Source organism: Rutilus rutilus (assembly GCF_951802725.1).
Source record: "Rutilus rutilus genome assembly, chromosome: 15".
NCBI lineage: Eukaryota > Metazoa > Chordata > Actinopteri > Cypriniformes > Leuciscidae > Rutilus > Rutilus rutilus.
In genome coordinates, this window is record NC_140220.1 from 33,822,222 (window position 1) to 33,836,783 (window position 14,562).

Genomic DNA, 14,562 nt, shown 5'->3' on the forward strand with positions numbered 1-14,562 from the left:
TGAAATCAGGCTGGTTTGTCATTCGAGTCAGACACCGGGGGGAGAATCTGGGGTCGCTTTGGGTTGGTAGACTCACACGACGTTTAGAGAGCAATATTTCGGCGAAAGGGGCCTCGCATTTGCAAAATCCCCCTCACATCCCGCCATAAGCATTAAATGCAGTCTGACTTTATGTTGTATAGGCAACGCAAAACAAGAAAAGAGGCACAGTCCTCGCATAAAAGAACGCGGTTTTGGAGGATTAGGGACGGACCAAAGGATGGAGAATAACTTCTGCATAACTTTACAGCTCCTCTCTCTCTCTCCAGGTTTAGACCACGGCTTAAAGCGCACAGTCTTTAGTTAACCCTTAACTGCTCCCTACGAGACCAGACCCTATTTTTGTATTGCATTTCTTTCTTTTTTTTATGATATTTAGCTTATATTTATCTGGACAAATAAAAAAAAATCATCAATTGTCAGTAACAATAACGTTTTTGACGACATAAATAAAAACCTACATAGTTGTGTAACCTAATCTAAAAGTTTAATACGGATGCCAAAATGTTGTTTTAGGATTTAAAACGCCTCAATAGGTCTCGGGTTAATGTGATCACGATCGCATCCCATATATGTGCAGGCACCATTTCTTTCACAAATGATTGTGAGGATCAGATGACCCATGAAATATATTTTCTTGAAAACCCGCTTTTCGTTTTAAGAATTCAGGACAATCTTTAGCCACACGCACTTCTATAATTCTCAAAATATAAGCCAAGTTATCCAGGCTCATCCCTTTGCTTGAGAGCTCTCCAGTCGATGAAGATGCTTCACTTAGGCAGCCTAATTAGTGATTTTTGTCCTCGCTCAATTGTCTCCGTTGTGCATTCAAATGAAGTCCGTAATGCACATGGCAATTGTAGGCCTGTCTTGTATAAAAACCTGATTAGTTTCCTACTGATCAATAATCGCATTTATTATTTCTCCCAGGGCATGTGAGGTAGGCTATGTGATTTTTAAAAAAAGGGGAAAGGGTTTTGCAAACGTCCTTGGTATCGCAGTGTGATTTTGCACACCGCTCTCTGCTTGCAAACCGCTGAAATCAGCTGCCTTGGGTGACTTGGATCATCCAATTTAAGGCTATCACAATAACAGTGCTGCAGTAGTGGAGAGCTAATGCCACAATCCACGACATAAAACCAGCGAATTTACCCTCAGACATCAGCGCACGCAGTAGAATAGCCCTTAATGCGAGGCATTCTGAGTCCCCCATTTCCATCAGGCTCTCATGACTGCAGAATTGCCGCGGACTGCAAGTTATCAAGAGGCACTAATTTCACATTAAAGACCATTGACTGCAGTGGCTTGATTCGAGGGTTTGTGACAATTAACACAATCAGAATCGGAGCCCAGATCGTTTACCTTGACTCCGTAATTATTTTTTGGCCGCGTGCGCGCTAACGCATTCGCAAAATTGCACGCGGTGTCAAAAACCGAGAAGAGAGAGGATGCAGCGCGTGTGTGTAAACCCACTGTCTCCAAACACACAGATAATAAAATAATGAAAAAAATTCATCAAATTTTCATATCAAGTGTTTGTTATTCCTGAGGCTGCGGACATTTTAAAATTCACCGTGAATTGATTCATATTAGTGGTGATAATTAAAGCAAATAAAGACTATTATATGTGCATGATCTAAAAACCGACGGAAAGTCCAATTCTGAGGCGCGGTAGATGTGTAAACATATGATCCAAGTAGGTTAAATACAGTAAATAAAAGGTTAAATGTATATTTCATAAAAGAAATGTGCATCACACATATATTTTTTTGTTAAATAGCCTACGTACACGGGCAGAGATCACTGACCTATAGGCTACTGAATTAATTCAGCTCTTTCTACTTTCTAGCTTTTATCTAAATTAAAGCGAATAGTTTAATTTAAACAATAAATTGTATAGACACACAACCAGTGGAATTTGCTGAAACTGGGCTCAATTTCCACTACTTTCAACTTCACCTGTCATTTAAAATCCCGTCCATCGCGAGATTTCCATAGTCATGTGATCGAGACGCAGGCGAGAAGAAAACAGGAAGCTGTGCAGGGTCTGGCAAAGCAACAGCGGTCTGTCTTTGGAGTCCAAAAAGATATGGATTTGTTAGCGAAATTTACATGTGTGGTATCATGCTTATTTTCAGGATGGGCGATTACATTAATTAACGTTGCTAACTGTTCGGTTTACCCATCGGGAATGAGTGTCGATGCCGCATTAAAGCTTCCATCAGCAGTCATGCCTGTATCGCAGGCAAGCGGTTTGGGGTTCTTCTACTCTCTCAGTCTTGCATCTACGTTTCCAGATGACTTGGAAGTGAACCAGTATTGTATTAAACTGCTTCATATCTACGGTGAACGCTACGTGACTTACGCCAACTGCCTGGTGTCTTATGCACGACCTGTCAAAGTCTGTCAGAACTGTTACACTTACTTCAACGGTCTGACGGAAATATATACAAATATATCATCTGAAGTAAGTGTTTAATTTACTCTAAATGTCCATCTATAACACTAAACGAGCCTATAAATGGTTTGAAGGTTGTTTGACAGAATTGGTCAACCACTGGTCACATGCACTCATGTCTCGTGATTGTGTGTGTGTGTGTGTGTGTGTGTGTTTCAACAAGCCTGACTCACACCGACTCTGGAATGTTTTAGTGAGCTTATAGAGCTATTTTAAGTTAATTTAAATGAACTCGAGTCCTTCTGAATAGTTGCACATCTTTGTCATATTATTGCACCTTTTTAAACTGAACAAATAGCTAAAGATGCCAGTACATACTGTATATATTTTGATTAACACATATAGTGTTAGTGGGTATTTTGTCACTGTTATTATAAAATAAGTTATGATCTGCAGATGTAGACGTTAATGCTTAATAATTTGTGACTAAATTATGTCTTCTCATAGCTGGGCCCTGGAAATGTTAGTTGTCATGACAGCCTGATGCGTTCTGATAGGTTGATGCTGCTCTATACCCTCTACAGCAATTTGGAAGAGATCTGGGATTCAGCAGAATGCAAACGTAAGTAACATAACCTGAAACCTTGGCATTAGACTGGATCCTTTCTCTTAAGCACGTTTCTTTCATTTTCACTCTTAACCAGATGATCACCACTTGCAATATGAAGAAATTGCGTCATGTGTAAAAATTCACCTTTTTCCTCATTAGACTGTCTGACTGAAGATGGAGAGGCTCTCTCCAATGAGACTGTGTACTTCATGGCAATTCTGAATCAGTCACTCACCTGCTTTGAGCAATATCTGGTAATATCGAATGGCTCACTTAGATCAAATGCAAGCACAGTTAAAACAAATCCTTGAGTTTGTGTATCCTGTTCTCTAAACAGAGTAACCACACCGAACTGTGCAAAGACTGCAAAGCCTCATACAAAAGGTTGAACGAGCTCTATGGTAGAATGGAGAAAAACCAAACACTCTGCATTGATATAGAAGACGCAGTAAGTACCCACTATACGCAAACCCTGTCATTTGACAAAAACAGTCCAAAAGTTATTAGCAAATTAAGTTTTACAATGTGCAAGTTTGGGAGAATTGTAAAATATCACCCTCAATAGCACTACATCTGTAACAATGCTTTTTGTACACTCATTTTGCCTCCAATTTCCAGTCTGGACAAGTCGACGCTAGTTGATTCTGCAAATATTGGGAAGTTGGAGTTTCTGTAGTTTGTGATGTGCACAGACTTGGAAGATATCAAACATGTTTGATATTTTAAGCTGATTTTAGAAAACATATTGTTTTCATTTGTCACGCCTCCTAGCAATGCATGTTTCTGTAGCTGTGTCCCAATTCAGAGGCTGCATCCTTTGAAGGACCTTGCTCCGCGAAGGCCGAACCGAGCGAACCCAGAAATGAAAATTCAGACATTTAGTCACCCTCAAGTTGTTCCAAACCTGTACGAGTTTCTTTCTTCGATTCTCTTCTACATTCATCTTGAAGAATGTTGGTAACCAGACAGTTGATGTTAGCCATTGACTTCCAAAAATACTATGGAAGTTGCGACGGGACATGCCGAACAGCTCCTCCCCTTTTTTTAAATAGCCAATAGCGTTTCGTCTATATCACTGCTTGGCCAGAGCCGTTGAGCTTGGTAAACCCTGTTGTGGAAATTCTTTTCTCAACTTTTCTCAATAATTGTAAGACAGTAGGATATCTCAAAGGTTAACAAAGATCAGCTTTATTTCTTGCAAGAAAGGCTGTTCACACATCAGTCAGAGTCTGATATGAGAAGCGCGCCGACTTCTGCTTTTTGCCCAGCTTATATACACAAAACACATCCTGGTCTGTCTCAAAAGATCGCCTTAGTTACCTTAAAAGGAAACGTCTTTGTTCAAGATCTCTTAAATAAATTCTATCTAGACAGAACAATATCACGTCTACTACAAGTTCCTGTTTTTAGCTGCAGCTTTTTCACACCTTTTGCTTATCTCTATTTTTATCAAAGCTGCGCACATACTTTTCACACTTGAAGTCCAAACAATAGGTCACTTTGAGTACACATAGTCTCTTTGCTACCCTGAACATTTTGTTCCTGCAAGCTTATATGATTATATTTCTTTAAATGCTTATGAGTAAAAATAAATGTTCAACGTTGCACACATCTGAAAGTAAAAAACACATCTAAATGTAAAAATTCCATTACAACCCGCAGTTCTAACCGTTTCCTAATCTCTAACCGTTTCTCCTCCTAATCTCCTCCGTATCGCTTTAAAATAGCAAAATTCAAATGGGTCTGATACATTTTCTGGTATGCTCCGACTCGCGCATATGATCCGCTCTGTGCTATCATGTTTTTGGACCAGAGCAGACTGTGTGTGCGCTGCGGCGGTTCACGTGATACTAATGTGAAACCAGACTTTATTCGCCCCAATGTAAAGCATATTTACACTGTCTGAATCTTTCCTCATTCCCTACATAGTGCACTATGTGCCATTCACCATGACGCAAATAGTAAATGTGTGAACAAATGAGCCATTTTAGCCACAGCTTCAGCATCTATTTATAATGTAGGGGACGGGATGCTTTAGATTCTAGAGAGCATCTGATTGGACAGAAAATCTGATCAAAATCGTTGATCCATATTGGTGGAAGTGAGAGACTGAGAAGTTCTGAATGCTTTTGGAGCACACTACCTTATAGATAACAGTAAGGCTTACATATTCATATTAAAAGCACAAAAAACTTCATGGGTACTTTAATTGGGACGGTCTAGCCTAAGGAGGATTTCTCTTGTTGCCTTGCATCTGTGACAGCTGCCATTGATGAGCGCCAGTAACTTTTGTACTGTACTTTTTTGAAAGTTATATTAAACTGTCTGAAAACAAAGCAGGGTTTGCAACCTGTCTAAATCTCTTCACCTTGATCCATTTATGTACATAATAAAGCATCTTAGATAGATTTAAGTCAACATTTGAACCCCTTTAAAGTTTTTTTTTTTTTGCAAATTAATATTGTTAGATATTCGAGTAAGTTGAAACCCAATACTTACATTTAAGAGTGTAATATGGCATTTTCTCTAAAAAAAAATTCTAGTCGTCACCAGCGCAATGAATCTTGGAATAGGCTAGGCTGTGGAGGATCCACTCGTTCTATCCTTTGTGGCCTAGGAAATGAAGGACGCATTTGTAGTCTGCATTTGAAGGATGCAGCCTCTGAATTGGGACGTAGCTTATGTGAGTTTGTTGTGTTTGGGACACCTTGAAAATCTGGTTGTGTATGACGGCCAGTTTTCCTCTGTAACCATTTACAAATTGGGCAAGTGTGTAATGCCTAGTGTTTAAAATATGTTCAGATTTTAAAAGTCATGTAGTGTATTCCAGTCTTAATAAACAGTAGCATTTCACACCATTCACACAGCTTGATTCTCACAGAATGGATGAAAATGCATGATAAAATTCATTGTAATTTGCTTTTTTGGATGAAATCGTCTGCCTAATGCAGTGATGTAATATAACACACTGATCCAACAAAGAAAAGAAAATGTTTTTCAGCCTTAAATGGTTAGTTCACCCAAAAATGAAAATTCTGTCAGTAATTACTCACCCTCATGTTGTTCCAACCCCGTAAGACCTCCGTTCATCTTCGGAACACAAATTAAGATATTTTTGATTAAATCTGAGAGCTGGCTCACTCCTCCATAGGCTTCTAAGACACTATAACTTGCTGGCCCAGAAAATGTATTAAAGACATCGTTAATATAGTCCAAGTGACTCCAGTGGCTCAATCTTAAGTTTATAAAGCGACGAGAATACTTTTTGTGCGCAAAAACAAACAAAAATAACGACTTTATTCCACTTTTCATTTCCTTCTCTCTGGGCCTCGAGTCTTTTCACGCAGTGTTTAAGCGTAGCGCGTCTGTGTTGCACGTCACCACGTATCACACACATGACCAGCGTCGCCCAATAGTGAGCCTACGTGGTGACGTGCAACACAGACGTGCTACGCTTAAACACTACGTGAAAAGACTCGAGGCCCAGAGAGAAGGAAATGAAAAGTGAAATAAAGTCGTTATTTTTGTTTGTTTTTGCGCACAAAAAGTATTCTCGTCGCTTTATAAACTTAAGATTGAGCCACTGGAGTCACTTGGACTATATTAACGATGTCTTTAATACATTTTCTGGGCCAGCAAGTTATAGTGTCTTAGAAGCCTATGGAGGAGTGAGCCAGCTCTCAGATTTAATCAAAAATATCTTAATTTGTGTTCCGAAGATGAACGAAGGTCTTATGGGGTTGGAACAGCATGAGGGCGAGTAATTACTGACAGAATGTTCATTTTTGGGTGAACTAACCCTTTAATGGTATCAGATAAAGATGGAGCCATTAGATATTGTGAAACTGATTACCTCGCTTACTTCTCAGATGAACGTGACACGGCGGTTGTGGAGTAAAAACTTTAAATGCTCGTTGCCTCGGGAAGAGACGGTGCCTGTCATCGCGGTGTCCAGCTTCATGCTCTTCCTCCCCATCATCTTCTACTTGAGCAGCTTCCTGCACTCGGAACAAAAGAAACGCAAGCTCATACACCGTGAGTAACTTGCTTAGCTGTGCAAATTGTCTCTGCAGAAGGTTCAAGGAAAAGGACACAGGTGTTAACTGTGCATGCTTTCGGTTTTATGGTCAATTACTTGCTGACGGTACTTGCCTCAGATCACCAAGACTACTACTTTTAGCATCTCTCAAAGCGTGTAATACACAAACTGTGTTCTTTAATATTCTGCTGCATCTCCTGCCAGTCTGGTTTTAATCTATTCCTTCATCTTGATCCACAGCCAATAGAGCCAAGTCCAGCAGCAGCCTAATGAATATCCAAGACAAGTTCAGCTGAGTGGAGATGAGGCACGGAAGAGAGGGCACTGAATCTTTAATACACCTCTCCCACTAAATCAACAGGCACTTTTAGCATGGATGGATGGGGTTCATGTCTTCTCCTGGACTCCGAGCACATCCTGGTTCAAAGACTGATGTCCTCCAGCTGCTGTGATCACACTCTCTTAAGGCAGAAGGTTTTTTTTTCTTTTGTTTTGCACTATTTGTGATTTGCACTATTGATTTAGGTTCAGTGCTTTTTCTTCTTGCTTAGCTGTTAAGACATAATTCTACTGTTTTTCAGAGAGGATCAGTGAGCTTTTCAATAATTAGAAAGGATGTTGGTATTATATTATTGTATTTAAGGTATGAAAAGGTTGCTTTATCTTTTACATGAAACTGGTTATGCTGCATTTTTGAGAGAGCATGTTACATTTTATACTCGAATGCGCACACACACAAATAAATGACATGGCAATGTACCACTTCTGGAAGCACTCCGTGTGCATTAGAGAAAGGTCTTGTAACAAATACCTTATTCAGGGTCAAAGGTGTATGCAGTGAGTAGAGGAGAAAAGTAAAGGATGGCAGAGGCAACATGAAGCCTTTCAGATGAACCATGTGCTTGTTTGCTTTTTATGCTTTTTACAATGGAGTTGCCATAGTCTTCACCTCATTGTATGGTTAGATAATGTTTGACGAACAAATTAGACTAATCAGAGTTAGGCATGGAATAAGAAAGTTGAATTAACGATATATCAGAGGAAACTTTAATTTGCCCATTGCTGAGTATTAAATTATGTAAAGTGTAAGTTATAAGAAATCTCCTTGCGTTCTTTTGTGGTTGTGAAATAGTTTTCAATCTAGTTTCCTCATACCTCTATTAAAATATGTTAATTGTGCTTAACTCCTAAAGCCTTCCTTGGAGGGATTGACAGGCTCGTTGTTTTCATGGTTATGTGGACTTCCCTTGGATTGCAAAGCACCCGTTTCCCCAGTCATTAGCAGCTAATCTAAATGTAGGATAAAGTTACTTGGCCGAATAATCGTAACAACACATCCGTTTAAGCCGCATTGGCTTTTTGGTCTTATGGAGCCGAGCCATTGCCTATCACACTGCCTCATAAGCGCATTTTGCTTGATTTGTCCAATCATATGATCGTACAGGAAGATGTGGGGAAAAATAGCCTTTTCATACGCGGCTCATGAGTGCAATGTCTAACAAGAATGACAGCTTTCATCCCTGCAATGCCATTATCCGTTAAGCACTGGTGAAAGTCATTACTCCTGACCTGACTGCCAAATGTAGCAACCAGGCGAATTTCATGGCCACGTGCTCGACGAACTGACGCAAAAGCTGAAATAGCTTTTGAGACGTATGACCCGAGCTTACTTTCCCTGACAAGAACCCTAGAGAGGATGAGGGGAAACCGGTGGAAAATATGAGATTATCCCACATCACGTTTTGCCCCAATAAGAATCAGAGCAGTGACTTTGGACCTTAAGCAATGAGCCTGTTAAGAAATAACCCTGAGCCTGAAACTGAAATCCAACAAACCTTGAATGTCGCTGCTGCATTTTGTTTAAAAGTTGACGTTAGGATTTTGGATGACCTGTGATTTAGAAATGAAATCATTCTCGTCTGTTGATGATTGCTTTGTGCTCTTAAGGAGAATTCGTATACTAACAAAAAAAAGTCTTATATTTTCACCTTTTGTAAAGCTGTAATTTTATTCCGACTAATAAAAAAAAATTCATTCTAAAAATGTTTATTGTATAATTATTATTTATATGTATAATTTACTTAGTACAGCAATGTATATAGCATTGTGAATTGAGTTCATTACCACCCCTATAATCTATTCCAAGGAGCTTTAATTGTAATTGACTAAGAAAATAATTCTTTGTTAATTTTTTTTTTTGTGTGTGTAAAATGTAATATTTCGTAATTTGATTATTTTGTAAGTTTCAGTTTCTGCCTTTTAATTATTTAAAATTGTCTCAATATTGCTCAAAATTAGTTTGAAGATATTGATAGTGATAACTGGTAAGTCATTATAATGTGTTATTTTGTTTCTTGTTAGTTAAAATGTGTACAAATTAGATAAAATACTGGAAAACACTACATTTACCGTAATTGCATGTCTAGTGTGTTGCAACAAGAAAAACCATCAACTAGCTGATAAAACCCTGGTATAATAGTAATATAATAATATATACACACCTGTTATTATATCATAATGATATTTGGGATATAAATGAAATATTGTTGATTTAACACAAATTAGATTCACTTATCAAATTTTTATCTTTAAACTTTGTATCTCTGGTTCCTTCTATACCAATCTGTCATCCATCACACATAGTATTCTTATTTTGTGCAACTTTGCTAGTTATGCAAACCTTTTAAAGCTGTCAGTTAGTAAATTAGCTAAAGCTGAATATGGTGCTTTGTTGAAGAAATATAGCTTTATAATTAGAGAACTCTCACTTAAGAGCCAACATGTGTTGCTGAATGAAAGGGGCCATTATGACCTCATAAGGGTTAAAGTCTGAAGATCATGGGATTATGGTATTATGATTATAAAATCACTTCATCGCAGTGGTCACTTAGCACCGCTGATGTGCTCTCCATCCCAGCCTCCATTTGCCGCTGATCATTCTTAAATGCTTCGCCCCATTACAAAGGTCATACGAGAGGTCAGCTGGAGGAGACATCGCAGATGCTGATTGGTGTGTCAGAATCCTAAGGTGGATGACTTCTGTTCCCCGTAGCTTTTTTTTAATAAGACAATGGGATCACAGTCGGCAAGGCTTACACAGACACAGGGGGTCTGGCAGAATAAGAGCTTTTGAATAAGGGGCTATGGCATAAGGGCAGAAACATCTGACCCTGTTGGGCACCCCTGCCCACTCATCTCTGGGTACAGTGCATTGCCCATCAGCTGGATAAGACGGCTATAAAGCCTCTTGAGGAAAATAATACACAAGATTTCAGTGGGGAAACAGTGCTTCACTGTGGTGCTTCATCTTCATCAGTGATGAGCTGCATTCAAGTCTATTTCTAAAATGGGTTTAGCATCTGAATAGCACAGTGCAACATAACAGAAAGCATAGGATAAAATGAATAAATTGTTCCACTTATTTAAGTCTATACATATAGCCTATCTTGTTACGCACTGAACTCAATATGCTACTATTTTTTACTCTCTGTTTGCTAATGCTAATGTTTGTTTACTCCTTAATTACATTCATACTGAACTTCCTCTTAAGAAAAAAGAAAGAAAGAAAGAAAGAGTGTATTAAAGTGTACGAAATAAGCAAACGAGCTCTGCAAAAAATATCACAGTAATATTAACATATTTTACCCGGGCAAACTGTTTGATAGATAGCCTTATCCAGCGACGCCATGTTCGAAAATATATGATCGTCGGTCGATCAGTCAGAATCAAGTATTATAGAGTCTCGCGTGATAAATTGTGTATAGGGTCAAATTTTTGTTTCAAACGATTAGCCTACAAATGCACTGGGACCATGAACACAAATACGAAATATTTATGGACATGACCTTTATTTTACAGTTTCTACTACTGAATATCCAGTTTTAAAATATTCATGACCCTCATTGTAAAAAGAAAATTGACATAATATATTTGGGCATGAAAATTAATTTCTTAATTTTCATGCAACTTGTTATGGTTGATTTTTATACAGATTTATGGCCTTATAGAGCATATAACCTCCATTTAATAATGTGTAAATTAAGATGAGGGTTGTGACCTACACAATTACTCCCTGCATATTTAACTCTGTCTGATTAACGCAGGACGGTAAGAGCATCTCTCCAGTCTGAAGTAAGCAGTCTCATCACTGTAGCTCTTATTTGTTATTTTGTGCTGCCATCATCATTCAGGTCAATGGGATTGAAGAGGAAATGGCAAAGGTTATTGAGGAGGGTTTGAGCATGATCACTTCCTCTCGTTTTTACTCTGTCTCTCATTTCAACTCAGACAGAGACACTTGATGTTTTTTTTTTTATAATGTGGAATTTATTAACAGTTGAACCATACTGAGACTACATGGAGATGAATCATAAATAAATCAGATTGTATTACTCTGGTGCCATCTATCGATGGAATTTGATTATGCTTTATGATTGAGTTTTAGATTGAGAGACAAGATGTTTTCATGCCATCACTGCTGAAAAAAAAAAAAAAAAAATCTTAAACCAGACTAAATTGGTTTGCTGGTTTTTAGATTGGTACATCAGATTATTGGTTTTAGTTTACCAGCATTTAAACCAGCTAAACCAGAGCAGAATACCTGATTGACCAGGCCATACCAACATAAACCAGATGAGACCAGCTATCTTGGGCTGCTTTAAGATATTTTCAGCCTAGTTGATTGGTTTGACAGCAATATTCACTGAAGAAAATCAATCGCATTCGGGAAAAGCCTCTTAATCCATCACATATATGGATTTGCCATAAGAGGGCGGCATTGCACCAGTAGCCGCGTAGCCAACCACTGTCGGGCAAAAAGCTAGTGTTAGTGCGAGCCAGGAGGACCAGTCGTGTTTCCACTGGCACGGGGATTGATGGTGCCAAATCGGGGGCTTTTGTCCCACCGAATATCTTGGTCCAAAGCGGGCCAACTGGGGCTTAAAGTGTGGCCAGGAGTCAGGAGACGGTCAGCAGCACCGCTGCTCATTTCCCATGTTTTCATATCAGGCTAACGTTACCAGCTAACCTCAACATTTAAGGCATTTTAAACCATTTCAGCTCAAAAGACACTTTCAGACACCAGCGAGTGTTTGAAATAACTTGAAATAATAAATACATAAATGACTTTGAACCGGTCCGGAAAGCATATGGCGCTGGAAACATGTATTGCTTTTTTATTAGCGGACAGTTATGATGAAGAAGATTTCTTATATTGCAAGAAAAATGCGACTCGCCGGAAAGCCAGGTGAATAAAAACTGTTAATATTTCATACTTAATATTATAGCCGTTGTTGCTTCATTTAGTAAACAAACAGCACGGCGCTCTTACTCACTACAGCTTGCAACAGTTTGATAATTAGAAGTATTCATTATGTTCCCCAGCCTGTTGAAAATCTATTTTAAACTGGAAATGTTTCAAACGTGGTTGCTCTTCATTTGCTGGTTGTCTGTCTGCCCACAATGTACTAAAAGCCAGCTTGGCTAGTACCTTTGCTAGCTTACTGGTTGAGGATCACCAGCACTCACAGGGAAAAAAAAGGTACAAAGCTGTCACTGGGGCAGTAGGTGCTAATATGTACATTTTAAGGTACTAATATGTACATTTAAAGTATTCATATGTACCTTTAAGATACTATTATATGCCATTTAGGGGTAAAATTAGGTAGAAAGATGTACTTTTCTATTTTTCTTTTCTTTTTTAGCATTTGTGCATTAAGGGCACTGCCCCAGTGACATCTTTGTACCTTTTTTTTTTCTCCTGAGAGTGCCAATGACCAGCAGCAACTAAAAAGCTAAAAAAAACAAATATATATTAATTTATATTTCAACAGAATGAAGCTGAAAACTAAACAAAGTGATAATCTGAAAAGGTAAGACGATCCACACAGCATTTGATGAAAGAAAATCATCTTTATAATGAAATGTGAGATAAATGCTCTAACGTTATTCTTTTTCACGTGTCAGAGAGGAAGAAAGAGAAGTGTTCAATACCGTGCTGCAAAGCTTGACGATAAGCGAGTTTAAGAGTCACTTCCAGCTGACGCCAACTCAAACTGAGGTACTTCAGCTAATGCTGATCCTACTATTTGCTAATCTCATTTGTATTTTGTGAACAAATTGTTCTTTTTTTTGTGTGTTTGTAGGAGTTGGTTCGGCTGCTGGCACCCTGTAAATGGACTGCCATTAGACAAGAGGGATGGACCGTGTGGCATGCTGTGCTTGCTACTCTGTGGGCTCTTTCTACCCAAGAGTCTTACCGCAGTGTGGCAAACCGCTTCCACATCACAGAGTCACTCATTTGTGATCAGCTGGATGAATTCTGCATCATCATTACCAGCAATTTGGCTAATGAAATTCACTGGCCTCAGGGGGAGGAAGCAGAAATGTCTGTGCTGGGCTTCTTTTCTACTGTGGGGTTGCCAGATACTCTCTGTGTAGTAGGAACGTGTTTCATTCCTATTGAGAAGCCTTCTGATGTGCCAGATCCAGAGGTATATAGAGATGCAGAGGGGTTGTACTCTATAAAACTCATGGCTTTTTGCAACCACAAGGGTCGTTTTACCTATGTGACTGCAGAGCACCCTAGTAACTGGCATAACTCAAGAGTGCTGTTAGCCACGGAGATTGGCAAGGCATTGCAGGAAGACCCCGTGGCTCTCCTACATGGCAAGCACATCATAGGTGATTCCTCCTTCCCACTTTCAGAGCACTTCCTCACCCCGTTCCCTGATTATGGAACAGTCGGACAGAAAAAAGTATGTTATAATCAGAAAGTGCAGTCATCTCTTGCAGTGGTGCAAGGCTCCATCCATAATCTGAGATCTCGTTTTCAAAGGCTCCGGTGTCTGCAGAAGCAGTCCATCTGTCAAACCAGCTTAGCTGTGAAGGCCTGCTGTATTTTATACAACATGTTCCTGGAAACGTATAATGTGCCAGTGGATTGCATGGAAGATGATATAACCCAAGAACCTTTCCATGAACTACCTTATGGACACTCTGGAAGTCTTGGTGGAATCTCTAAAAGACAAGACATCGCCGCCTTACTTGGGCGAACCACTAAAAAAAGAAAATGAATGTACAATTAGAAAATTATTTTCAGTTTTGCATGATAATGACATTAATATGACAATGTTGAAAAAAAAAAATGTCCTAATTGAAATTGTAAGGTGACTTTTGTGTAAACAAGTCAAAAAGCACAGTAGTTTTTGTTCTTTTTGTTATATGCACTACTGTGTTGGAGTGATATGTCATAAAAATACATATATTGAATTGTGTAATAAAAACCATATTCTTTATTGAGGATTTAGGATCTCTATTAATCGGAAAATACTTTTATGGTTTATTTAAAATGATCCATTACAATAATCTGGGTCCAAATCTGGTAAAGAAAAAAGATTATAATATTATATAATATTGTATTGGGGTTCTTGGCTGAGAGATGTCTGTAAAGCACGCTGTCATTTTGTAAATTAAACG

At 38.7% G+C, this 14,562-nt stretch overlaps 2 protein-coding genes across 2 annotated transcripts; both read left to right on the top strand.

The window, feature by feature from the left end:
* The first annotated feature begins 2,039 nt into the window (after positions 1 to 2,039).
* On the top strand, positions 2,040 to 9,129 carry ostm1 (osteoclastogenesis associated transmembrane protein 1). The gene is made up of 6 exons (XM_084431833.1): positions 2,040 to 2,506; positions 2,945 to 3,059; positions 3,207 to 3,301; positions 3,385 to 3,495; positions 6,917 to 7,082; positions 7,327 to 9,129. The coding sequence occupies exons 1-6, from the start codon at positions 2,129 to 2,131 to the stop codon at positions 7,380 to 7,382; spliced, it is 921 nt and encodes a 306-aa protein (XP_084287959.1). The 5' UTR covers positions 2,040 to 2,128; the 3' UTR covers positions 7,383 to 9,129.
* A 2,736-nt stretch (positions 9,130 to 11,865) lies between these two features.
* Positions 11,866 to 14,379, top strand: LOC311305594 (uncharacterized protein). Its single transcript, XM_084433400.1, has 4 exons — positions 11,866 to 12,331; positions 12,918 to 12,956; positions 13,051 to 13,144; positions 13,230 to 14,379. The coding sequence occupies exons 1-4, from the start codon at positions 12,207 to 12,209 to the stop codon at positions 14,157 to 14,159; spliced, it is 1,188 nt and encodes a 395-aa protein (XP_084289526.1). The 5' UTR covers positions 11,866 to 12,206; the 3' UTR covers positions 14,160 to 14,379.
* Positions 14,380 to 14,562: the final 183 nt, after the last annotated feature.

Excerpts from the sequence above, each read along its gene's own strand:
- ostm1 (XM_084431833.1), top strand. The coding sequence starts at position 2,129 with ATGGATTTGTTAGCGAAATTTACATGTGTGGTATCATGCTTATTTTCA. Across the intron at positions 3,060-3,206 it reads GGATTCAGCAGAATGCAAAC|ACTGTCTGACTGAAGATGGA; the intron begins GTAAGTAACATA and ends TTTCCTCATTAG. Across the intron at positions 7,083-7,326 it reads GAAACGCAAGCTCATACACC|CCAATAGAGCCAAGTCCAGC; the intron begins GTGAGTAACTTG and ends CTTGATCCACAG.
- LOC311305594 (XM_084433400.1), top strand. The coding sequence starts at position 12,207 with ATGACTTTGAACCGGTCCGGAAAGCATATGGCGCTGGAAACATGTATT. Across the intron at positions 12,332-12,917 it reads GCGACTCGCCGGAAAGCCAG|AATGAAGCTGAAAACTAAAC; the intron begins GTGAATAAAAAC and ends ATATTTCAACAG. Across the intron at positions 12,957-13,050 it reads CAAAGTGATAATCTGAAAAG|AGAGGAAGAAAGAGAAGTGT; the intron begins GTAAGACGATCC and ends TTCACGTGTCAG.